This window comes from Tetrao urogallus (genome assembly GCF_951394365.1).
Source record: "Tetrao urogallus genome assembly, chromosome: 3".
In the NCBI taxonomy this organism is placed as follows: domain Eukaryota; kingdom Metazoa; phylum Chordata; class Aves; order Galliformes; family Phasianidae; genus Tetrao; species Tetrao urogallus.
This window is the reverse complement of record NC_136815.1, coordinates 84,968,048-84,995,079: the sequence shown is the minus strand read 5'-3', so window position 1 is coordinate 84,995,079 and position 27,032 is coordinate 84,968,048. Positions and strand designations below refer to the sequence as shown.

The window sequence follows — 27,032 nt, the reverse complement described above, 5'->3', positions numbered from 1 at the left end:
ATGCCTGCAGCAATCTTGTGCTGACTGGGAGTGAGGGCACGTACCACAGATGAGACCCATGCAAAATGTCTAAAGGAAGTTGTTCTCCCTTTCTGTTTGCTGTTCAGTGGCAAGAGACACAGAGTCTGTCAGAAGCATCTGGGCACATCCATTCCCAGCTGCTGGGAGACCCAATTGCTCCTTCTTCACCTTTCTTTTTTGAGAAAGGGTTTGTTTCAGTCATAGCTCCAAGAGGAGTGTCAGAGCTGCAGATCCCTCAGCAGCTCCTGCTGACATGCTTATGCAGCCCTCGGCCAAGTGTTCCAGGTCCTGTGGCACACCTCGCAATCCATGTGCATGGGCAGTCCATGCTGAGACAAAAAGTCTCAACTAGGGAAACTTTTACTTAGTTTGACTAATTGCCAACAAACACAAACTTCTAATCAGTGATTTGGGTAATTAAGCCAACACCTAAGTCCGTCCTTTTGGGACCCCTTTGACATGGAACACCTCCCTCCAAGGGTGCGCCTCCAGCTGTGTATCTTCTCGATGATCTTGAGATGCATCCAGGCACATCTTCTAGAGGCTGCTGGCTCTTTCTTAAAGGGACTTGAGCAGAGATGTGGTGTGCTCCCCCAGCTCCATTATGAACGCGTTCAGCATCATCACAATCTTAATATACATCAGTTTTAAACTCCACTCTTCCTCTGTTAGCACCAGAAAGCAGAAATTAATACTGTAACAGTGCACTTTGTAAAATATCACTCTGTCCTGGGAATCATGTTACAGGAGTTGGTGTCGGTTTGGTTCTGTATCCATCAGACTTCACACCCCTGGCCAGGCTACAGACGTGAATATTGCAGCAACATAGGCATTACATTTGGTAAAATTCCAGCCACTCTCCAGGTGGCAGGATTTGTTAGCACAGCCTGAACTGTTGCCTGTTATAAACTCCACAGCTTGCCCCAACAAGACTAGAGATTAGGGTTAACAGTAACACAGCCCAAACAACAAGCTTCACCCTTCATCCCTGTGGATGAGACTAGAGGTTGATGTAACAATCTCAGTACCTACTTACTACAAACATCATGGTTTGCTGCTGCAAAACACATAATTCAGCCACAACAGTTTGAAGAGATATCTTTTACAAAGCCCATGGCCAGATTATCAGTGTTAACACCATTATGATCTGAATGCTTCCCATGAGTTCTTGTTCCTTCAAAACAAATCACTAAGAACGTAACAGCAATTCAAGTTATTCACTGTGCTTTAGCATAGAAGCAAACAATTAAGATCATACAAGCTAACATTGACACCAGTGTTGAAGGTACCAGTAGGGTCATGAGACCAATAGCTGTAGAGCATCATCTAGCTCTGTAATTGGAGTGTCCAACATTCACAATACTGCCTTGTGGGCATCGTGGTAAGATGATGCACCAATGAGCTTAGGTCTCTTGGCCTTTGCTCTACAGGCGTAACATTTACTGAGCGTAGGTTTGCACTGTCCTCAAGACCACAGATTTCTGTCCCAATTCCATCTTATAGTCCTTTTTCTTCAGAAGTATATGGAAGTCACAACATGTAGAGTGGGAGACTTTTCAGCCCTTCTTGACACTTTTTTTTCCCTGCAAGACTGAGCATAAAATTGGACTCTCAGCATTTTCCTTAGGGCTGATCTCACACGTGTCTTCTCTGGGTTACCTCTTGATATTCTGACTGTGTTTCAGCTGATACCAATGAGCACTAGAAACACTGCCAAGCTATGGGAGCTTCTGGGTTGTGGTTTTAGCAGTCACCACTTCGATAATCGTTTGATCTCCAAAGCCAGAATGGGCATCTCTCAGTGATTTTGCTCTGAAAAAAAGGACCACCAAGTGCTCATAATCCTCAGAGTAATGCTCCTGTTACTGCAGGTCTGTTTAACCACTGTGACTGAGGCTGCCTCTAAGTACTTCATTTTCCAGTCAGCTCTCTGCTTAGCAAACCCTGCAACTAATGCTTCACACAACACCCATGCCTGAATTAACTGGGTGCTTATGCTTGAACTGACGGGGACATTCTTGCATCAATTCATTGGCACTCATGCATGCACTGAATGGGCTGTCATGTATGAGTGCAGAAAAACCTGCATTTTTTTTGTCCCATCCAGCAGTAGGGCTCTTTCAGATGGCAAGATCTAGTAAATAAAATACACACTGTTTTCCCCAAGTCCCCAGCGTGCAGTCACAGTAGTTTCATGGAAAACTCCCAGGAGACTGAGCTGAAGCTCTAGCCTCTGGCTGGAGGACATGGGCATGGTCAAAAAACAAGTTGCAAAACTGTAGCAAGGCCACTTTTATGTCCTTTTGTGGGCTGAGCCTTCTCATGCTGCTGGCACTAGGGCTAAAAATAAAAGCTGGTCAACTCCTGCAGCAGAGTCCCAACGCACCACTGAGCCCCAGTGCAGCCTGCTAGGTAGCAGCAGTACATACGTTTTCCACTGGCCACTTATTACAGTGTTTATTTAAGAGTTTCTTGCAAGAAAGAGTCAATTACTCATCAGATGCAAGGAGATTAATCATGGTTCCTTATTCACATGGCATATTAACACTTCTCCTTTATTGTCTCCCTAGGGCTTTGACCTCACATTTAAACTAACAGAATGAAATATAGCCAGGCTCACACTCAAGTACCTCTACATAGCTGCTGGTGCTGTTAATGATTTGCAAATGGAGCCTCCAAACAGGCATGCCCTTTCTTTCAAGCACTATTCCCAAGACAACTTGTTTAAGGGAAAAGTAAATAAAGCCACATTTACAAGAATGACAGATCCTAGCCATCATTTCGAACTCTCTTGTAGGAGAGAAGAGCAGCAATCCCCTCTTCCCCTCTGCATTTCAAACTCTAATAATACTGAAGTGCCATCCAAAAAGCATTTAAAGCTGAGTCCTCAGCTGTCAATCCTCTATCTGCATGACATACAGAAATCTCAGCCGTTTCTGAGGAAGGAAACACAAGGATAAGGATTTCAGTCCAAAGTAAAGTTTGCCAGCTGTTGTCAGCTGTTAGACTCCTTCCCAAGGCCGCCTTCTCCAACTCAGACAGTTTGGTGCAGCACAAGCTTGGTCTAAAGATCAGCTTGTGATGGGGGAACTCCACTGCAGGAGGAATTGCTGTGCGTGGGAAAGCTGAGGGGGAAGAGATGAAAGTTATTTGCTTGGAATCTCTTATCTTCAGATGAAGATCTCTTGGGGACAGTGCAAACCTATGTTGGCATGTGCCCATACTTGATAGCGTTCACAGTGCTTTTGTTTTTTGCTGTCCTTTTTGTCTGCCTCTGAGATGTGCTAGCTCACTTCTTTGCTTCTGGGGTCAGCTCTGCTGCAGCTTTTTGTAACAGGTTTCCCACTATTTCTGTGCTGGGCCTGGGGAACCGGGCCAGTAGGAGGCAGCCAGAACATTTCTGTGTCTGATCAATGGCATGGGAGAGAGCCCTGCAGAGTTCTGCTGCCCAGAACCTGCTGAGACTCAGCTCCCACATTTTCACACGGGGCCTAAGCCTAGCTGTTCCTTTAAAGCTTGACACTGCCAAGGTCAAATTTGTCTTTCAGTATTCTGGAAGCTTCACTTGGAGATAGTGCATGATGGAGCGGAGGGGAGGGCAGATCTGTAAGGACCGATACGGGATATTGAAACGTACTCAAGATGTGTCCTCTTCTGGTTCATAGTATTGGTGACTGGAGTTGAAACATTTCAGTGCTTGAGAGCATCAAGGAACAACAGACAAACAAGCAATAAAGCTGAGGGCATAACAGTGAACTGTGCCACACGTTGCTTCAGTAAACACACTGTTTGTTTTGCCTCTAGCCATAAATGCAGTAACCAATCTCTTCTCCAGGGCTTCAGAGGGCAGAACTGTGGAGGTACCGTACAAAGGAGATGTGGAACTCACCATCCTGGACATCCTTGGAGGGCTGCGCTCCACCTGCACCTACGTGGGAGCTGCCAAACTCAAGGAACTGAGCAGGAGAACAACATTCATCCGGGTCACCCAGCAGCACAGCCAGGTCTTCTCATAGCCCAGGACGGGGGGACTGGAGAGAGATAGGAGGAGAAGAGCAGGAAAGGTTGCTGGTCTGTTTTGATTTCTCCTCCACATTGCGTTAGTGGCAAACTCCTCTCTCTATGAATGGCAGTCTCATAGCCTTTGGTGGCTTGGATTTGGAAGGGGAAGGCTGTACTGTTAACACAGTGCCATTGGTTCAAAATGCAATAGCCTCATCTTTTACTGTGCCTGATTTATTTTTTAATCAACATTTCTTCGTCTGTTCTTTCTCCTCTGATAAATAGTCGCTGAAACCTCAGTTAGCAAGGAATTGGCTTGTACAGACATGGCTGTTGCACCTGCACACATACGCATATTCCCTCTGTTAAGACTGACCTGTCAGCTACCATTGCTTCTGACAGTGCACCCTCCAGAGAAAAAGCTACAAGGAATTGAGTGGAGAAATCAAAAATCAAATTGTCTTCACCTTTCCTCTGGCAAAATGTTGGATGCTTGTGGCAGGGCTGCCAGCCTGCAGGATGTCAGAGGTGGGTGAGGCTTGGCTACCGTTGGCTTCTTGCTGTGATGATAAAAATGCCAGATCTCTTTCACTCTCTGTTCACAGGGCCATTTTTACTGCCATTTTTACTGAAACCTCTCCATGGACCAGCCTCTGCAGAGAAGCTGGCACTGAGTGTAGCAACCCCATGCTGTCTTGCCTGCCCCTGTCTGTGGAGATCATTCAGGAGAGAACATCTCAGAGCTTGCCTGCTTTACGTGCATGCAGTAATTGTGTTGTGTGGGTTGCTGCTTTCCCCTGTGCTCTGTGATCAGATTTTTAAGACATAGAAACTCAGCAACAGTAAACTCACCGAGGGGAGGTTTCTCCACAGCCCTCCCTGCTCCCATTTAAGTTTTCTGCATTCATGTCCGTTTAGCAGAGATGTGAAAATGTTGTGCTGTGCATTGCCTGTGGCCAGGTGAACGAGGTCCAATGGAGGAATCAAATTCACTCTTAGCTACTTGGTACCACTCCTTTGCAATCCTTGACAACGTGAAAAGCAAAAAGGAGCCTTCAGCAGAGGTGCCTGATGGCAGGACACTGGTAGGCCAAGATTGAATTAAAGCATTTGTTCTAAAGGCAGTAATGAATGTTTAAGGCTCTGGATAACACTTTATGGCCCACTAATTAATTGATAAATCACAGTGAAATTTCTTTGGAAATACACATTGCATCCACATGAATACCACAGTAGCTCGTTATGATAAATGATGTAAAAGTGAACAGCAGTGAATTAATAATGCTTGGCCACTTACTTTGAATTGCTGCTGAGATCATAATGCAGCTGTTGTTACCTCAGTACTTCAGAGCCTTACTTTTCCCTCCTGCAGGTATCTGTGGAAAGAGGCAGGCTTCCTTTGAAAAGCAAATGAGTGATCTGTAGGAAGAGGAATAGCAAAGAGAATCTCCAGAATTTGGCTCATTTGAGGGACTTCTCAAAAAGCCGTGCACGAGTATTGGTACCACTGGCCATTGTGAGAGCATATCTAGGCCACAAACTGATGCCCAGTGAGTTTTAAGTCTGTTGTGCACATTAGGAAAGGCTCAGTAGATCTTCTAAAAGGCCTATTTTAAACGTCTTCCATTAAACATGTAGGACTAACTCTTAATTGTGATATGACCCTTTCATTTATTTTGGAGATGAATAAGGGCCTTCGTGTGAGCACAGGTTACACCCATGCTGAGTTTGAGAACCATCTTTCCTGCTGGATCTCGTACAGGAATCTGAATGTAGAAGAGATGCAGACCCTATGGTAAAGGGTTTGATCTCTGCTCCCTCAAGCCCGACTGCGTCCTGTTTAGAAGATGCCCAATTTCTTTATCACAAATCCTGCTCTTACCATCACTAAGCCTGGAGTACAGGCAGCGTTACTCTCTGTGCATCAGTACAACTGTAGGAGGTCACCATTCCTTTATGTACATGATGTGAAGTGTAGGGTGTAAAGGCAAATGAACACCCCTGTGAGGAGCAGGATTAGACCATGTCAGGCTGTCATGTTGCAGGCCTGCCCACAGATGTGTCTCTGCACTCGTGCCTTCATACGTGGGACATGCAGCAGTGTGCTGGTCTCATGCCTATACTCACTATTGCTTTTCTACTTTTTTTTAGCTACATTTCTAAATGAAAGTTGAGAAATACATAGACACAAAGGATATATATTTGTAAACACTTTTCTAAAAAGATCAGAGCACTGAACAGAGCAGCTTCGTGACATCTCTGTCAAACAGTTTCTTTTTCCAAAGGACCAGTGCTGGGGTAATGGGGGGCTGCTCCCTGGGCAGGCTGTGTGCTTAGCACAGCCACATGCACCTTTCTCTGACCAGTGCCAATAGGAAAAGGTGAGAGTAGATTGGTATTAAGAGGTGTTCCCAGTTCTCCAGTGACACTGACAGTAAGAGTGATGACTGGTAAAGCATGGACTTAAGGTATTTGGTTTTCTGAATAGCAGCTGTTGCCATCATTTTGTGAAGCAGTTCCTGTTGGTTTTCTCCTTCTGTCTCCAGAGAGAGCAGGAGGGAGGATCAGCTGCAGAAAAGCTGAACCTATGGCATGGCTGTATCTCCTCCAGAAGTACATATTACTTTTGTTCAGAGGCTGTGCTCCCCCAAATCAGCCCACCCTGCATATGGAACAAAGACAAGGTGGAGCCCTCATTTAGCACCCAGCCCTGTGCTTCCTCATTTGCCCTTGTATTCTCGCAGCCCCAGGTACTGTGCCCTGCACAAACCCACAGCCACTTTGGCAAGGAACTGGGGTGTGCTGTGCCTGGTGGGATGGTCCAGGCCGAGACCACAAAATGCCATGTGCCATTTGCAGATCTACCTCACCTGCATATTTTACCTGGTTTTCTGTTACTTGTTGCCCTTCTGTGGAACATCTGTACCATTTTTTATCTGCTTACTGTTGGGTGATTCTGCTTGACCTGGTCTTCTTTAACCCTGCCACCTCAGCCCCATGCTGTCTCCCCACTAGAGGAACATGGGAGATGAGCAGCACTGTAGGCCAAGTCACACCTGCTTTCCCCAGCCAGAGAATTGCTAAGCTGAGCACACAAGAGCAGTGTTGAGGTGTGGCTCCACTGGCTCCACAGTGATTGAATTGGGTACACCAAAATTTGTAAACAGAGATGAAAAAGGCCACGTTACACTATTCAGACGAGGCTGGCAGTATTCTGCCAGATGCAGAGCAAGCCACGTGGGCTCTTGTTTCTGAAAGAAATGAGTGCGTGCGCTCAGTAGGCACTTGGCTCCCTCTTGGGCCATGCTCTTCTGTGCATCTTTCTTCTCTCCTCAGGGCATGGAGTTGAGTGTAGGATGTGGGGGACCCTGCAAGTGTGAGGAGTTGGGCAGGAGGAGCCTCTGCTTACTTTTGGAGGAGCGTTTCTCATGCAAGTGTGACTGCATCTTCCTTTCTGCCAGTCAGTTGCCAGGGAGAAGGGACTGGGGGAGAGCAAGAACCAGGGCAGCAATTAGCCAGACCTCAGTGTGCTGGGATGGGATTTTTCAGACCTGGTCACTTTGAGAGTCAAAGCCTTTTCTGAACCAAGCACTCCCTTTGCTTCATTTGGGGTCTTTCAGATGCCCTCTCTAGCATTGACTCAACACCTTGTGTACTGTTGTTGAAGTTCTCACACGTAAATAAATAGTCTAGAACTCCTCGGTGTTGCCTGCGGCAGCTGTAAAAAGCTTCTATGTGATCAGCCACGCAGAGTTGCTCGGCCTTAGCCATTTCCCCGGCCCACGCCGCACTGCTGAGATGCTGATGGCACATCTGCCCTGCCTGCAGCCAGCCCGTGCCCGCGATGCCTGCAGCGCCAGGGGCACAGTCAAGTATCGCCGTTGGAAACTGTCCGTGGCAAGTTTTGTTACGCAATAAAGAGCTTCACTCCAAAAGTCTGAGAAGGTTTTATGCCGTGTGCGGTGCATTCCTGGGGGGGGGAAGGAAACGGGGCAGAGGGCTTTCAGAGGAGTGCGATGCCACACTCAGCTGCTGTTCATAAAGACGAAGCACGCGTTTGCAATTGGCACTGTTATTTTATTAGTACGAGTATACTGAAACAATAAACTTGTACTGGTATACAGACAATTTATTTAAAACAATTTTGTTCAAATTTTGAATCAAACATTGTTTTATTATAATAATGAAATAATTTCTACCTAGAAAACCTGCAAGCACCATCAAAGAAAGGGACCATAAAATTCAATAAACAGACGCGAGTGTATCCTACAAATAGACACACCACCATTAGAAAATAGAATATGAATTCTTCCATTTTTTTTTTTAATATTTGTTTTAAAAAAGCTAGTGCAAGTACAATATTTTACACTGGAATTACAGAGAGTATGCACGCATATGGAAAAAAGTTCTCCTGTCACAATAAAAGCTCTTAACTATGTCTGTATGCACTTAAAATCTTCTCCTCTTTTCAATAAGGTGCAAAACGTTATTCCCTCCCTATTTCTCCTTTGTACTGGCCATGTCAGCTCGATTTCTCCCCACCACAAAGCTGCGATGTCCCTTTTACTGGGCCTACGCTAGGAACTACGCTGGAAGTGTGATTTGCAACAACCCTCATGAGTAATACCAAATGAGAAGAAAAAAACCAAACGAACAAAAATAAAGGACCTCAGAAATGCTGAAGAATGGCAGACCCTCACCCGGCAAGGCCCCTGGCCGAGCGCCTTTGCAGCCGGCCCCAGCCCCCCGGCTGCCAGCACGGTGACATAGCTAGTACAAAACGGTTTTCAGTAGCTCACCCGAACTGAAAAAGGTTGGGAAACCCCTGCCTGTAACCCTGCCCCCACCCCCCTCTTTTTAACACTGCAAAAAGAACAGTGTTCAACAAGTTAATATATTATTCAAAAAAAAAAAAAAAAAAAAAAAAAAAAGAAGAGCAAATAGATAACATTAGTGAGTTTCAACATTAGCTGACTGTCGTGAGAGGTTGTATGTACGCCCTAACAGATTAGTAACTTTGCGAAGAGGCCGGCCCAATGGCCAGGCAGAGATGCCAATGTAGCCACCTGCAGCCGCCCCCAGCCCCGCTCACGCTCAGCTCCCAGACCCACCCGCCTGCTCAGACAGTTCTGCAGACCGCTTTTGTAGGGACAGCAATGGGTCCTCGGCTCTTTCAGCAAAGCCCCGGGGGATCCCCGCCTCGGCTGACATCGCGAGGCCGTGGGTCCGGCCCTGGGGTTTTTGCATGTCAGCAATCCAGCAGTACAGCAATGACAGCTCAACGCGTGACTTAACGCCTGCTGCACACAGCGCTTCCAATGCATGCCTACTGCATGGGCGAGGGGAAGGGTGCGGGAGCTTTGACCGCTCGAAACAGAAGCAAACGAAAAAAAAAACAACCTTGGTGAAGCCTCCGTAAAATCCTCAGTGGAAGACTTGAGTCCTTTCAGATAACGACAAGAAAAAAAAAAAAAACAAAACTACAGAAACCTTAGAGACTGTTATTGTATAAATACTACCTATTGGCTGAATGCACTTCATTGTAACGCAACTGGGGCCGTTCCTCCTGGTTCGGGGACACCTGGGCACAGCGGTCACCGCCTTGCAGGGGATGGGGGCGCTCTGGGACGTCGCCCCACCGCCGGCCGCCAGCTGCCCAGCTCAATCTTTGGACTAGAAAGAGACCCTCTCCTCAAAAATGGCTCCAGGATTCTCTCCTTTGGGCTTCTGGAAAACAAACACCGGTCTCTTAAGCAACCGAGATCATCACTGGAAACCTGTCTGGTGTGTCTGCTCCCGGCAGCGGGGAGAGGGGGCAGTGGAAGGGGCCCGAAGGCCACGTAGCCTCGGGCACAGCCCTGCTGCTGGTACTGGGCTAGGATCCCTTGTTATAAACACTTCTTGCTCAGGATTATACTCTTTGGGTTTCGTCTGGAACAGGAAGTGCTGAAAAGAAGTGGAACAGCATCCCAGAGAGAGGAAAAAACGGGAGCGAGAGGCTTCGGGCAGGATCCCCGAGGGCATCGCCAGGCCTCCCCCAAACCAGCCCTGTCCCTCGGTGCAGGCAGGAGGGACCGCGAGCCAAATCCCACAGCAGAGCCACCCTCCGAAGTGCCCGGCAGCCGCACTCGAGAACTGCTGCTCCAAGGTGTGTTTTCAGCACAGGAATAAACAGTGTGAAGCACGACTCCGCTCCCCAGAAACGGGACCCATGTAGTACGAACAGAAAATTAAGCACAGTTGTTCTTTAAGAGCCTTTTAAGTAATAATTCTTCCTGGCCAAAGCCAATACAAATCAGATCATCTAGACATGACAATTTCTATATACAAAAAACATGTAACTTTCAACCTTTCTCTGCTTTTGTATTTAAAAACTTTTTTTTTTTTTTTTTTACAAACAAGGTATGAAACTCACTGTTCAAACAGAGCCATCTCTTTTTCAAACACTGAATGAATCATTCCAACATTCATTTTTCTTTTGTGCAATTTTTAAAACATTACCTGTACTCCTCAATGTGAGTGCTTCAAAAAAAGTTTCTATTTTTAATAAGCTTCTCAAATTAGGTTTACATCAAAAAATATTCCCACAAGATATAGTGCTACAAGAAAAGATCCTATCAGTAAAGGTAACACATCTGAAGCGAGGTCGTCTATGTAAAAGAAATTGTACTCTGGAGTAGAGATGTGCAACTCGTTTGGAATTTCCCTATTGACACAAACACCAAACTGTCCTTGGGACAGGAAAACAAGTGGACGTGTAAGCTTATGGAATTCACACGGATTGATTCGCGTGCAAACCAACGCTTCTGTCTGGCTGTGGGTACACGTATGCAGATCTGCACTGACCGATCCTCACTTTTCTGTTTATTTTTGGGACTTCGGAGGGGCCAGGCGGGTAAATCAGGAAAGGAAATGGCTGACTGCACTCCGGAGATGTTTACCCCTCTGCTCTCGCATCAGCACCGGCCAGAGAGCGCTGAGCAGGCTCTGCTGGTACCTGCGGTGACGGGGAGGGAAGAGAAGTAAACCAGCTGTCCGAGTGCATGTCCCATTTCACCGCATGGAGCCCCTGGGCTGACCTCTCCGTCAGTGTGTGTCCGAGTGCCAGCAGGGCCAGGGCCCAGGCGCTGCGCCGAGAGCCCCTCTCTGAAGTAACACTATTAGTGTTTAAAACGGAGAGGATCCGCTCTCCTCGCTTTTGTTTTTAGCAGTATCAAGCCTGAAGCGAATTTCACCGTTTCCGTTTTAATATTGGCAACACGCTTAAAGTGAAACAAATCTCTGCACGGAGTGAATTTTCATGATAACCAACAGCGACGGTTCGCGCTGAGCCTGCTGCTTTTGTATTGCGATATCTACAAAGTCAAAGTCATGAGATGCGGGAAATCCAAACTCGTCGGTGACGTTGTACGTCCCTACTCCAGAGCAGTAAAAGTGCTGCTTCTGGTCACATCAGTGTACCACACATATGCCAGCCCCATCCCTGAGTAAAAGGTGTGAAAAATTTCTAAATGTTCCTTGATTGAGGGAAACGAGAGCAGTTGATGTCACTTCCCCAGCGCTGAGAAAATGACAAACAGCGACCGAAGAACGCGACAGCGGGACGAGGGACCTGAAGGAGTCAGAGGAGCGTCCCCGTCCCGACGTCGGGTTCGTCGGGGGAAAAATCCCAACAGCGACATACAAAACTGTGAAGCAGGTCAACAGCAACGCCAATTCGGGCTTCAGCTGTAGGACTTGAGGTAAGTGACATCAAACTCAAATTCCCCGCGATGTGGCCCAGACAAACTGAAACAATGCCTAAGTTAAACACTATAAGGAACAGTCGTTTTATATATAGAGATATATAGATAGATTAGATAGATAGATAGATAGATAGATAGACAGATAGATATTTTTAGAAATCCCTATAAAGAGGTTCTCGTTTTATTTTCTTTGCCCTGACTAATTTCTCGGTGATTGTATGCATTTCATTGTAAACTAAACAGGCCTGCTACAAAAAGGAGGAGAAGAAAAGAAAAAAGAGACCCAAAGAAAAAGACAACCACTGCAGCCCGTGCCGCGGGCGCGAGGCCGGAGCCAGAGGCACCCCACAGCTGGGAGCAGGGTCTCATGTGCGCAAAATCCCCTTTCCCCTCCCCTCCCCGCCCCCCCCAAAATAACAACCCCCAAACTCCTCTCTCGGTGGTTGTGGGGTGAACTTGGGTTCAGCTTTTCTTCCTGGATCTTTTTTTTTTTCCCCGTTACACTGCGGAGGCCAGAGGCATGCATTTCAAACACACGGGGCTGCGGCAGGCCCGTGATTCGCTCCACGCACACTGAACACAAAAGGGGTCGGTGAGCCCTGGGTGCAGGGACACCCGGCCCTCGATTCGCTGCTTTCTAGGGGGAGGGAGTTATTAGCAGGAAAAGAAGGAAGGAAGGAAGGAACTATTCCAAGAGAACAGAAAGGGGAAACCAGAAGAGGGTATGAGATCTAGCTAACACCACACAGGTGAGTCTACGTTGGCACGTAAAGTATTGCACATCCTACAAAAGCCAAAGCACGGAAAGGGACAGCTGTTTGGAAAGAACCAGTTATTTCAGAATTCCTCAGTCTGAAATACAAGCACAGAACTAATACATTCCTATTGCTCCAAACTTCATTTTTTTTATTAGTTTTCTGGTATTTTTTTTTTAGTGTTAGTTGAATAGATCTAGTCAGTTCAATAGCCCCCGCTTCCTCATCGACCACAATCGTGAATGCGCGTGGTTCTCGTGGAGATTTTTTCCCAGTACGTGTGAATGACAGAAATAGTGGTACGGATGCCAAGTAACATCTGCGATTCTTTCTATTCCTTTACCATCGAAGCTCAAAAACGAAACAGGAAACGAAACGAAACAATAAATTGCAAGTGCCCTGAGCAGAGTATATGGAAGATTAAGCAACTTCTCTGAGCAGAAATATTACTAAGAAGCACTACCTAAGCTGCGTGACTGTGAGAAGAAACCCGCTCAGCTGTTTGTAGCCCGCTGAGAGGTTAATAAAATTCAAGGAAATTCAAGAATAGTTTCAAGCTATTTTAAACATATTTCAACTTTTTGGTGCACCCCAGAATATGGTATAAAAACAATGAGTTCTGGTGTGAGCTAAATTTCAAGTAACACATAACAGAGTCAAAGCTGGGGTTTGGGGTTAATCTTTCTTTTCTTAAATAAAAGCAATGCATTTTAGGGGAGAGGGAAAACGAGATTTTAAATAGGCTCGTTTGCTTTAGATACTGTATTTCTAATATCCAGAACTTTGACTTCCTTTCCTCCCCATCAGTACGGCTTCTTTAAAACTACCTGAAGGCGGGAACTCACCAACTGAAGAAATGATGTGAATGCTCAACCTTGCAGGGCCCAAGCCAGACCCCACAGGAAGCAGTGGGGTCCTCCCTCCGTTGGCCCCAGGCGCCAAGCATCTCGTGTGAGCGGCTGGCTGTGCAGCCCTAACGGGGAGCTGAGCAGCTCCTTCTGTACCAAACTCCTGAATCTAGTCGTCCGAATGGGAAATGAGGCAATGAAAAGAACAAAAGATCATAAGAGGAAAAACAACATTCGGCTTGTTTTTTTTTTTTTATATATAAAAAAACCAACAAACAAACGCCTTGCTTACGTATAGAAATGTTTCTCATGGAAACCTCTCAGCAAGTCTGAAGACAAATTCTCAGAGCTGTCCCGGTAGGACCTGGTTCTGTGTGGCAGATATGGCGGAGACCAAAATGGACTGGGAAAGGAACGAAACCCTATGAAACGGCCTAGAGCCAGGCAGGTTAGTGAGTCATTGCTACATTTGTTTATGCTCTTTCAGACACCCTCCCCCCCACCCCACAACATTATTAGGTAAAAACTGCAGGAATACCACACAAATGATAAACTCAAGATGTGCAAATTGCAAGATTCTTTAAAGTCCATCTTTTTCAAAAACACTGGACAAAGATTTTTTTTTTTTTCTCTTTCCTTTCTCCTCTCTCTTATTTGTTTATTATCTGTCAGCTCGCATACGCCTTTAACTCATTCTCAAGCATTAAAGTTTAAAAAGTGCCTCCTATTAAGTAGTCCTTTGTGGACAATGACTGTCACATACTAGTTCAATAATTCACATTCATCCCTTTGAAACCACATGGAAACTTTCAGCGCCTTGCCTGTGAGAAAACTTTTCAGAGTCGCGTGTAGTTACAGTGTTGAAGAGATTTGTTTGTTTGCTGCTGCTGCCTTCCGAGCAGATCAAAGTGAGATACAGTACGCACTGAGCGTTAGACCAGGATGCTCAGCCATAAAGTGTGAACAGCATTTTAAGTGCTAAAAGACATTCTATGTTCCTCTTCAACATCGGGTTCCTGTGTCACACTGAAACTTGAAAAAAGTGGCACCGGTTGTCCATAATCATGAACCAAAAACAGTACTATAGAGTTAAAGACCGAGATCTGCAACCTAACTGCAAACGACGTGTGCCTGTGATCTCAAAGGGGCAGTATGCATCTCCCTCGTGGAAGCAAATGTCCATGGCATAACCTGACCGATGCGTCTAACACTGCACAGAAACAGGAGCGAGCCTGAGCCGGGCACATCGCCCAGCCTGAGGCTCCCTGCACCCACACACACCTGCGCACACTCACACACAGCCATGCCACCAGGCAGCCCTGCAGGGTGAATGGTGCAGAACAGCCACCCCGTGTGTGTGTGTGTGTGTGCATGGCCTCTGGCAACGAACTGCACGAGCAAGCAGAAGGAAATGTTGGTGTGGCAGTTGCTTTGCGAGTAAAAATCAGTGCAGTCGGACCCCATGGGGGAAATATATATGTACAGATACACACACACACACAAATATATATATATATACATATATATATATACATGCACATATATGTGTACATATATATACTATGAATCTTGAGTAAGAGTTGGCTTATTGTTGACAAGGTCAGAGAGCATCTGATCCTTTTTGGTAACATCTGTGGGGCTGTGTCCTCCACATTCACCCGGGGTGAGAAAAACCTCCTCACGAGCCCCCACTGCTGCAGGGCTGCCTCAGGCTGAGCACGCACACCACGCGTGACACATGCACAGCACACATGACACGCACACCACGCGTGACACATGCCTCTGCTACAGTTCCCTTCTCCGCACCTCCCCCCCAAAAAACTGGAACAGGAACCAAAACAAGGGAAAAAAAACAAAAAACAAAAAAACCCCAAAAAAAAACAACAACAAAAAAAACCCCAACAGAATCACAGCTGGACCCTGTCCTACACGAGGTGTTAGAAAACAGGAGCCATGACAACACATTCATTTCCACTAAGGGTGTGTGAAGCAGATACTGCCCCTTCTGTAGCTCTCAGGAAACCTAGTCACTGACAAACACTTGTGGAAAAACATATGCACCAGTCTCCTGCATAATACCAGCTGCAACTATAACAACAAGGTTATAACATAAACCTAAAATAAGATGATAACATGTAAATACTGGGTTATTTAGTCTACAGTACAGTAATCTGGATAAAAATGACAAGGGATAGCCTAATTTCCTTTCCCCAAACAACATTTACTTTCCTACATTGGATCGACCTTCAATGCAAATCTTAACCTCCTGAGGAATAAAAGAAGGCTTGGGAAGAGTCAAAGGTGGCTCCTCTTCTGATTTCTCTAGTTTCCGCGATTCGGGGGCTGACCACCTTCTCTTCCTTGTTGCCGGGGGCTTGCTGGGTTCTGTTTTGGTGAGCAAAGGTGCTGCAGGCAATCCTATTTTGTCCGGAAACTTCAGTTCACCATTCTCAGCTAACATCTGTGCACTTCCCTGATTAATCCCATTTTCCTGCTCCGCATACCTGTGTCTACTTCCAGCTAGACTGTCATTCTTTGAATGCTTCAGCAAGATGCTAGCTGAGTCCACGGGCTGGCCCTTTTTAATAGAGCCGTTCTTCAGGTTCTTGAGCGTAAGCGATATGCAGACGTCCCCCACTGAGAGTTTGGAGCATGGCAAATCAAAGAGCTGGCTGGTTCTCTCGGGGCAGCAGGATGACCAGCCTTGTCCAAATACAAAAAAAGGGTATTCTACCAAGACCTCCACGCTGACCTGCAGAAAGAGAGGAGACAGCAGAGAGAGAGGGAGAGAGGAGAGAGTGTCAGACGGGCCCTTTGCCTTGGTGCACATGCGCAGCGGCCAGCAGTTGTCACTGGTGAGAGTCAAGCAGGGATTGTGCCGCTGCCATTTGGTTTCTGTGAAATCTGCACATGGCGCACCAGACTTCAGGCTTGTCCTTGTCAGATGGGTGTTAACTCTCTGACGGGTGTTGACTCCCTGAGTTCAGCACTTAACACAAAACCTCAACAGGAATCGATCTTTACCTCTATCCAGCTGCTCACAGGAACCCAGCAGGCAAAACAGCTTTGGCAGCTAACAAATTCTGCTCCCTGCCGTGCCCTCAGCCTCTAGCCCATGCTTGCCAATACGTTCCAGCCAGAGGATGGCTCCCTTAGCTGGAAGAGGCTCAATTCCCAGCTCCAACATGTGATTCCCTAAATGACCACAGGAATGTCACCTCTCCTTCTTGGCCTCTGCCCACGCAGCTGCGTACTTACCAACATGAAATGGCTGAAGATGTTGATTTACAAGGAAAGGCCACAGGTGTGCGCAGAGCTGTGTCTGTAGCGGCAGTGATTATTACCTATGAAAAGCATCTTTCTTGATTTCACTGCTCAGCCCAGCCCTGTCAGTCCCCACTTCACCCCACTTTCAAATCATGCATGGCTCTGGGTCACACCTCATCACCATACAGGCAGCTGCGATATCCAGAAGAGCAGACCAGCAGCAGGTGTCTGTCGCTCCATGACCCTGCTCACAGTGCATCATAGGGCTAACATGATACAGCACCCAAACACCCTCTGATCTTTGTGCCGTGCCTGTCCGTGGGCTCAGATGGTGGATGTGGGCTCCTCTGACTCATGGCCTACAGGACAGAGCCTAACGCATCCCGAGGGCTCCTGGTTAGCAGCACCTGGTAGCTCTGCTCCCCTCCCCACTGGTGCCGCTCCCCCAGAAGCACCCGCCTGCAAACAGGACCCCAGGCAGCTCCCTGTGCACCTCACCCGATGGATCAGCACCGCCCTTGGCAGGAGGGCTGGATGTGGGATGTCCCATAGAGCAGAACCACCAGACCATGCAAGTCAAACACTCCTCGTGGCTTTTGACTGATTAAACCCACACTCTGCCCTAGCAGACAACTGCAATTCATGAGACAGGTCATTCCATGATGGAAAAAAAAACAAAAAACCCTTTAAAAAAATCTATAAATATATGCTACAATCTTATACGACCGGGCCAATCGATCAATTGTCTTGATGCTCCACCTGTCCAATATAGAAACATCTGCCCCAAGTTTGAGATCCTATTCCAAAGACATCTCTTCTGGATTTAAATGGAACCCACTGTCCAAACAGAGCTGTAGGCTTTCCTAATGAATGCAGATTTCTCATTTACTTGCTACAGTTTTTCTCTTCCTCTTCTCCTTCCTGTTTGCTATATATTTTTTTTCCTTTTTATACTTTCCCCACCCCATCAAAAGCCATGTGTATTATGGGTATCATCCATGCCTTACATGCATACTGAGTGCATTACACTCAGTAACACACAAGTTCCTCTTGATGTGAACATGCTTTCACAGCTTGCAGTGCTTCTGTTTTACATGGCATATAAAACACATGCCTGAACTGTGAGTCCCAGAAACAAACAGCCACTTTGATGGCGGTGATCATGAACAATGCTAAATAATAAAGATGATGACCAATGCCAGAATCTCCATGACCCAGTCATAGTGCTCATGGGCATCTATTGATCTGGAATGTGTTCCCTCATTCGCTATTAAGTACTGTTCTAGCTAGCTGGATGTGGCTCTGGGCAGCCTGGTCTGGTGGCTGGCGGCCCTGCACATAGCAGGGAGGTTGAAATGAGATGATCATTGTGGTCCTTTTCAATCTAGGCCATTCTATGATTCTATGATTTGATTCTAGCTATGTGTGGATTTTGCTCAACTGACTTCTAACATCACCATTCTCTACTAGGGATAGTAGTCAAAGAACTTTAAGTGTGAAAGTTCAGAAGAAACACCTCCCCCATCATTTTCTCCTGGCACGAGAGAAGTTCATTCCAAAAGCTTCTTCTCCTGATATCCTGACATTGTTATTGTAAGGGACAAAGAAATTTGGAATTCCTTTCTGTGCCTTTCTGGCTACTAAGACAATAAAGCAAGAAACCAAAACACCGGCCCCTCTTCAAGCACCCGGGGCTCTGCTGTCAAGTTACTTTTCCCAATGACCAGTGAGAGCACCCAAAACTTTTCAGCGCGTTCAATGAGCACCCAAAACTTTTCAGCGCGTTCAATGAATATCTCACTTTCCTATGCCCCTTTATTGCATGATGTCTCGGCCACGCTCAGCTGATGGAGAGCAACTCAGACTGCTCAGGAAGCAAAGGCTGGAGCTGGAGCACCGCTGACACATGGAGCGCAGGAGGAGCTGGTGCGCAGGGAATAACATTCCCACTCTTCAGATACAGTGTCTTCACAGAAGAACACGGAAATTTGCATTGCAGGGCCCACTGCAGCAACCATTGAGACGAGTGCTAAAGCAAAGGGTGCCCAGTAGAAGTAAGGATTTGGACGTTCTCATGTCCAGGAACACAACACAAAGATCACACAAGGGATGAGTGGGAGAGACCTTCACCTGCTGCAGTGAACAGGCCAGCATTTCTGTTTCTGTGCCTGTGTCTGTGCCAAAGGTAAAGAAAAGGAGAGAGATGGGCGAAAGAGAAAGTGAATGGTTTGTGTGTGCAGAGATATTTAAGGGAAACTGGATGTCAGTCTAAAAAAGGTGCACCAAACTGACACCTCTAACTAGAGGTGGGCTTCTCCACCTCTTACGTCTATCATTCTGTTTTTGAAAGAAAAGCTAAGACCCAAATGCTCATCTTTTCTTCTGAGGTTGTACTTTAGAAACGATCAGGAGCTGACGCTCAGGGATGAAAGTGAGCATTTCAGAGAACAACTTCTACATCTCCAGTGTGTTGTAACCTTAACACAAATGGACGTGCATTGCTGCCTTCTGCTTGTTCCTTGCAGCAAAAGAGAGGACAGGTAACGAGCATGTATGTGTCATTGTAACAGTAAGGTGTGGAATTACAAAGAGATGCAGATCCACAGCGCTTTTTAAGGCAACGCAAATCCAAGGGGAATAACAGCTGGACTTTGGGTTCTCATCCATTTGGTACTTGCTTCACTTCTCATCCATCCGCAGCAGGGATGCTGTGAAGTGGAAACATCACATTTCTCAGGGCTAAGGACAGCTGTTTCACTGAAGAAGCATGTGGGTTTAGGTGGGTTCATTCTCTTCTGCTCTTCCACACCTGGCAGAGGATGGGAATAGCAAGGCGCCCGGCGGAGGGGGAGTGGGAGGATGGCCTCCTTCTGCCCTAGCCCTTTGCTAGGAAGGAGCAGCGGTGATGTGGTACAATAGCAACTGCATGCTGCCTCCCTGTGTGCGTGAGAGTTGTATACGCTCAGCTAAAAATAACCTCCTACTGCTGTCCCTCAGTCAGGGTGGAAATTAGCTCATGTTTGCATCGAGTCTGAAAAGATGAGTTCATCAGCATTCTGATGGCTTCCCAGAGATTGCTGGGAGGAGTATTTAAATGAACGGAAGCTAATGGTAACAAGGCTATTTTTGTACGGCACTTAGTCGTTACAACTCACGTCCCCCTGATAACACCATTCCGAAAGGTCCCTCTTTACAGAAGTATATCTGCAAGAGAAACTGACTTTAATAAAGTATGTTGGGAAGCTGAACTACGCATGCACTGCATTCTCACTGCACTTGGGAATCAACACGGATCTGAGCGCAGCAGCACCACAGAGCCACTGCCCTGAGCAGCCAGACTGAACAGCCTTTTTTCAATGGGAAGAAGACTAAGCCCTCCTCACACGAGCAATTCTCTAACGTGTAATGAGTGCCACATGCCTGCTAATAAGGCTAAATGCCTTCCTACAGCCACGCTAGGCTGAGGGCAAGGTCACAAATGTAGAAACACTTCCCTCTCTCCAGCCAGGCATGGGAAAACCTGCACGGCTGTCCCTGTGTGCGGGGACACGGCTGATCTGGGAAGGGACCCAAGCCCTGGGATCTGCAGGAAACCGAAATTAAACCCTCACGCTAATGATATCTCTGCGTGACTCTCCCTCGCTTCAGTTCTGGAAGCATCCCCCGTGGGAAACACAGCTGGGGAGTATTTCAGCTGCGATGATGTCAGCCTGCTTCTGATAGGCTTCTGGATAAGGTGACACTTTGCTGGATGAGCCCGGCGCGCGCGTCTGTGCAGCCTCGGACCCAGCATGCATTCTGCCAGAGGATGGCAGTCCGCCCTCTGCAAAGGACTGCACCGTGCCAGCACATCCACCAGCCCATCACACACAACGCTACCTGCTGGCGCAGAGACCAGGCTCTGCTGCAGAGAGAGAAATGAAAGCGAGGTGACCACTGCGGAGGGCAGACCGCTGCTTCTGAAATCTCACCACTCAAGGCACCGGGGCAAATCATAGGAACTGGTTCTGATCCAAGGACAGGCTCCTACTGATGGGGCCTGCGGTATGCAGCTCTCACTGAGAGAACCACGATACGGCTCGGAGGTGAAAAACAATCGGTCCTTATCCCGAAGGCATCCAAGGCCCTAAGCTGATCTTTCTATCAGGCCAGTGGGTGATGCACACACATCTAGAGACAAAATACATGGGGAAACTGCACAACTGACATGATGCATGGCTGTGTCACATGCATTGGTTCCCCCATCATCTGTGTAGTTTGGGAAGGATAGGACACTGACTTGGCGTTGGACTCGACGATCGTTGTGAGTCCCTTCCAACTCAGGCTGTTCTGTGATTCTATGAGAATAAGAATTCTGTGTGTGTGCTTTAATTCTCAGAATCAGATCTCTTTGCTTTTCATGCTCCAAACTGTCAGTCACAGGTGCTTTCCTGCATCCCCTTCCAGTTCCCCTCTCCCTCTGGGCATCCACCTCTGAGGATGCAGCATCAGGGTGCTGCCCTTTGTAGCACTTGTGTTCCAAACCAAACCCAAAACACTTGAAACAAAGTTACTTTAAACGAGCATCTCTAGGGATCGTAATACCCCTTACATCTAATCTGCCCCAGCCTCAATAGAACAGCACCTCAGTTGCTCAGAAAACGAACAGTAGTAAGATACTGCTTTATGATCAGTTACCATCTTAATGTAAGAGTTACTTTGGAAAGTCACAGGATTTTTCCTATCCTGGAAACCAGTGAGATACAAAGTTCAGAAGCACAGCCTGCCCGGCCACCTCAATGGTTCTTCTTTCCAAACTTCCCTTGAACACACAGTTTATGTGAGCTGTGCAGTGTTTAAACCATCCGCAGCTGAAGCCTTGGTACAACTCTGTAGTGTTTCAGTAACTTACGTGTGTGAGTGGATGTGTTCCCAGACAACTCCAAGCTGTCTCTCAGCCATGGAAATTCACAGCCTTATGCCCTACCTATTGCTCAAGGCTAGGATTTGTGCTGAATCTAGCCTGAGGTTTCTGGAGTGTATGGTCGAAATCACCTCTGAGAATGCAAAACAGCCCCTCATACTGCTGAACTTATTTTGTATTTTAATAAAAACCCACAAAGATCATGCAATTTCTCCTACGGGTTCTTGAGCTATAAAATACAGCAGAATTTATACCAAATCCTGACCAGGCAATGAAGACCTTGGGGTAGGCCCATGGGTGGCAGCGGATCCACCCATGTGCCTTGGCCCTGACAGTGACACAGTGCATGACCGTACTTTGGCAAATCTCTTTCTGCTCAGCAGTGTCTCGGTTTGCCCCTAATCTCAGACTGGTTTTTCATGATGTCAGGACAGGTTTTTTTCCTCACTGTGTGTTTGAGCAGTGCTGGGTGCAGACAGGCTGGGGCCTCAGGTTGTACTGCCTTGAGTACTATGACATTGCTGGGATTTCCTGTGCTGATCATACCCAGCGAGCGTGTAAATGCTTCCCTTGGACTAATAAAGGCACTGAGAGTCATCCCATAGCATTTTAACCTGGGTGTTAAGACAAGAGGGCAGACTGGTCCCTCAGGAAGTCATAGATATCCCATTTTATATCCAAGAAGCTACACCTGTCATCAGTGTGACCCTGATGGCTTCACTAGCACTGTGAGACAGGCGGTTTTGGGGCCAGAGCCAGCCTTACAGAGGAATGTGAAGGTTGAAAAACTACCCTGGGCAGATCTGAAGCAGCTGGGGCACACTGAGGTGCCCCTGTTACTCTCCCAACTCCCCGCCCCGTGTCGCTGTTACCTGTGCTCGATGCTCTCCAACCGCAAACTGTATCACAGCAATGCCTGGGTTATGGCTCTCTTCGATCCTCTCCACAGTGCTGGAGTCTATTTTCAGGTCATTGCTAATTTCCGCGCTCTGTATGAAGTCTTCTGTTTTTAAGTCCTCTACTTTCTTCAGCTCCCCGTTGGCCAGCTGGATGATCGACCCCTTCATGAAGTAGGGGGGCAGCGTGGGGGGGGCCGCAGCGGGGGACGCGATGGACTGCACCACGGGGAGGTGGATCTGCGCCTGCACCATGGTGGCCTGGTAGGCGGGCTGGGTGGTGTGGGGCTCGGCGCTGAAAGCCTCGCTCTTGGGGACAGCGGTGGTGACAAACGTGTGAGGCACTGCTGCGAACTGGGGAGACGAGGTGACAATGGCCGGCGCGACGCCCGACGGCTCGACGTCGGCGCTGCCGACCGGTATGAGCAGGGGCTGCGTGCCAGGGATCACCAGGTGCTGGGGCAGCCCCCCAGGGTACCCCAGCGCTTGCTGCTGGCTGCTCAGGTAGCCGATCACCGGCGGCTGGGTCCCGGCGTAGAAGGCTGTGGCCGGCAGCCCCACCGGGAGCTGCTCGGAGGCGCTGTGGGTCGTCTGGATGACGGTGTGGGGGGACAGCGTGGCCACGGCCTTCACCCCCTCGTGGCCCAGGGCCTGCTGCGGGGACAAAGCATAAGAGCGGTGGGTTGGCTTTCCTAAGTGCAAGCTTCCCTTGTCGTTGAGGGCTGAGGGAGAGTTCTCTCGGTTGGTGGCCTGCTGCACCTCCAAGTCCGCGGTTGGTGTGCTGCTGTTGGGGACCACCATGACGGAGGCTCGGACCCCTGAGGACTCCCGGGCACCGTAGTCGGCAGGGCCCGAGTGCACCACCACGTGCCTGGTCTCATAATGGTGAGGAGCTGGTTTATTGCCTGCTTTGACCAGACCCATGTCGGCAGAGGGCGAAATGCCGTACCTCCGGCTCTTCTCTATCTCACCGTTCAGCACCTCCTTGGCCTGCATGGCCTGCAGCCGGCCGCTCTCGGGCTTCTTGGGGGCATCCCTTGTGACAAAGTGCGAGGCATCACTGTACTGCACCACAACCTGGGAGGAGGGGCCAAGGGTGAGTGTGTGGGGGATCACGGTCTGGTGGGGATGCAGGGGGACCGGGATGGTTGGAGGAGAGACATTTCTGACCGCGCTCTGGGGAGAGCTGGAGATGTGGACGTACTGGTTCTGCTGGGCAGGTGGAGGAGACCCTGCAGCGATCAGTCCAGGCGTTCTAACCAGGTGCGGCTCGACTTTGTGCCCCTGCTGGCTTAAGCCGCTCATGCTGGCCAGCAACGTGGAATAAGCCTCCAGCTGGGAGCGCTGGGATGGAGTGGTCGCGACAGCTGTGGCCGCCGCCACGGCGCCGGTTGCCGAATTGGCGGTCGGAGAGATCAGCTGCGAGGGGATGAACCCTGCGTATGGTCCGCTGTACTGGGGCCCGACAAACTGGAACGTGTGCTGCAGGTGCGTGTACTGCACAGGGGAGACGGGGGTCCCGGACTGGGAGAGTGCGGACGAGTACACGGTGGGGAGCGTGGTGGGGGCCGGCACCGACCTGGGCGCGCTCGGTGGGGAATAGTCCAGCCCCGCCGGCGGCGGCTTGTGCAGGCCCTGCTGCAAGCCCACCTCCGCCGACGTTCCCCCGGGCCTGTGCCTGCCCCCGAGGCTGCTCTGACTGCCGGGGAGCCATGCTAGGTTGTCTGTGCGGTGGTTGTCATTCGGCAGGACCGGCTTCACCTCCGAAGGCAGGCTGGTGGCGGGGATCTCTCGCTTCTTGGGCGGCAGGCATTCATTGCTCCGCTCTTGGTTGGATTTCATCTTTCGCCGTCCCCCCTCCACTGTGCTTGCTTCACTGTCTGGCTGGCTCTGATTTCAGTCTGATAAATGGAAAGTCACATTTGATTTCTGCAAGGGATCCAGTGACTTCATGAGGAATCATCTCCCCGTGAGCACGATTCTCCAACGGCTCCTCTGGATTCTGCAACGAAAGGGTGGGTGAGGGAGGGCGAAATCACAATGTCAGCACTGGGGAATGGGGACAAAAAACCTGACATCTCAAACCAGCACTTAAGAAAAAAGGTGGAATGCCAACTCAGCTGGTCATTGTTGCTCTCATCCCAAGGAGCAGTGGACAGCTGTGCTGTAAAACAGCAGCTAAGATTCTGTGCACATCTGTTAGCACATTCTGAAAACAATTAGAACTTCAGGCAGGTCGGAAACTCTCTGACACTGTAAGGTGTCAGATTTATCTCCCTGTGACTCAGAGGCTCACTTCCTTCCCACTGCACCTTCAAGGTTCACCCTTCCATTCTTTCCTTTCCCTGCAACAACAGCATTGCATTCACACTACCATGTCCTAAAACGCCTGGGAACCTTCGGTGACCTCCTGCACAATATTTGCATAGCAGCTGGCAGCTGTGCATGGAGTGGAGGGAAGGTGGCTACTGCAGAGCCCTCAAATGCAGCACTGCTGCTGGACCAAGGAGGCTGTGGGCAGCCCAAAGACGCTCCAGGAAGGAGAAGGTAAAGCTGAGCAAACTCCATCCCCTGAGGTGTTTGAGGCCCTGGGCAGCCTGATCTGATGGGTGGCAACCCTCCCCATGATAAAGGTTTGGAACTAGATGATCTTTAAGGTCCCTTCCAAACCAAGCCATTCTGTGATTCTATGACTCTACAAACTTGGCCCCAGAGATGCCTCATTTGGGAAAGCGCATCCATGTCTTCCTGACCCCAACTGAGAGCCCCCACAGTGGTAAAAGCTCAGGATATTGTAGGGGTTGGAGCAAAACCATCTATCTGCTCTGCATCACATTCACCCACCCCAAGTCAAGAAGGGCAAAGTCAGGTCCTTACTCCATATTATAGGGAAAACATCATAACTGAATCATGTCACACTTTGACAGAAAACCTGACAGCCCTCCCCTGCCTGCCTGACAGCAGCAATACACTTTAGGGAAAGGGACAGTTCCCAGACACTGTCCCTGGCTTTCTAGATGTGCTTCTGGCTGCCCGGAAGGAGCTGCAAGCACAGGTGCTTATACTTGACAGGCATTCTTGCAAGAAAAGTGTGCATTATGTGAAAGAAAAAGGGAGAAAGAAGATGGAAATCGGATATGAGCCACTTAATGCCGAGCAACAGAAATGATAACTATCTCATGGCAAATAATATTCCTTTGGGAGATTTCCATTCCTATTGCCTCACTCCTAATGAACAACAAGCCTGATGTCTGTAAGTGCACACAGTGCTTTGAAGACATACCAGGTTAAGGTGAAACCTATCTTGAAGAGCATTCTTTACAACTGTGGTTCTCCAACCTGCCATAATTCATCAGAAGCCAAAAGCATCCAATGGTTTGATACAATTTGTCTCAAGTTATTTTTGTGTATGTTAAAAACAGAGCTAACAGCAATAGCCACAGAGACCCTACAAAAACAGCCTGTGGTTTTGCCTTCACCCGCTCCACAGGTGCCACAGATCAGCGCTGGATTGAACCTCGAGTTGAGAAACCAGAGAAACATGAGCTGTAGGTTTGGGACCAGGCTGCCAAAAGGACCTACATTCTGGGGCAGATTCTCAGCATTCGGACAGAGGGAGGACAGAAGGAAGTTCACCTGAACTTGGGGCAGCCTCCTGAGAGAAAGAGCCAGTGATACCCAGAGCACGGCCACTCAGCTCTGGTCCGCTTTGACCCCTCGGGCATGGGCAGCCGGGAGCAGGCCCTGCCACCAGCACGGGCCTTCCCCTCCTCCTCGCAATTGCTCGCTGCGTCTTGGCAACAGCTGAAATTATTATCTTACACATGACTTACGGATTTTTATTTTTATGTCCGACTAAAAATAAAATCGCCGAGCTCACATTTGCGCAGTCATCCTTAGTTAAGTTTAGCTCACTGTAGCCTCCCGCCCGGGGCAGTCAGGCTGGCGGATCAGTCAGCAGTTCAGGGCTGGGCAGCTGAAAGGGAGCCTGAGCGTGGGGCTGAGCACGGCCAACTCCTTTGGCGGTGGTGGATGAGCCAGCCAGCCCCACACCAGTCATTCCAACAGGTGGAGGCACACGGATTCCGATTTTTCCACATCAAAACTGCTAGTACAGAGCTGCGTGACACCCGGGGAAGCTTCGCTTTGTGGGAGCCGAAGCAAAGGTTTTTTTTCTGATGAATAGGATGGAACCGACGAGTTCTGGGTAGTCCCCAAAGCCAATGCTGACGTTCTTCAAGAATACCATGAGCTAATTCTTCCATTTTTTTCTTTTGCGAGTCTTTCATATGGCTCTTTTCATCATCACGGGTGACAAAAGGGCTACCCCACATCTCCCACAGAGCACAGGAGGAATGAGCAAGCCTAATGGAGGCAGAGGAGGAGGCAGCTGTGATGGCTGCCCCACTTTTCCAAGCCCCACTACCTCATGGTTCCACTTTGAACTCCAACAGACACAGGATGGGATGTGCAGAAATGCAAATGTGCAGCAGAAAGCAGCCTATCTCTGCTCCAAGACTTAAAAGTGAAGTGGTAAGTTTTCAGCATAATTCCAGTTCCAGCAGCAGCAAAGATAACACAGGCCTGACTGTGCT

The 27,032-nt window shown here is 48.5% G+C and overlaps 2 protein-coding genes across 2 annotated transcripts in view; one reads left to right on the top strand and one right to left on the bottom strand.

The window, feature by feature from the left end:
- Positions 1–4,037, top strand: part of GMPR (guanosine monophosphate reductase) — a gene marked incomplete at both ends in the record, with an annotated part of 36,736 nt that extends 32,699 nt beyond the window's left edge. Inside the window, one exon of the mRNA XM_079533812.1 lies at positions 3,857–4,037. Coding sequence (XP_079389938.1) covers positions 3,857–4,037 — 181 coding nt within the window. The remainder of the gene's footprint in view (positions 1–3,856) is intronic.
- Positions 4,038–15,592: 11,555 nt separating this feature from the next.
- ATXN1 (ataxin 1) lies at positions 15,593–24,279 on the bottom strand (the record flags this gene model as incomplete). The annotated part of the gene is made up of 2 exons (XM_079533290.1): positions 15,593–16,123; positions 22,414–24,279. 2 exons carry the CDS (start codon positions 24,277–24,279, stop codon positions 15,593–15,595), a joined length of 2,397 nt encoding a protein of 798 aa, XP_079389416.1.
- Positions 24,280–27,032: the final 2,753 nt, after the last annotated feature.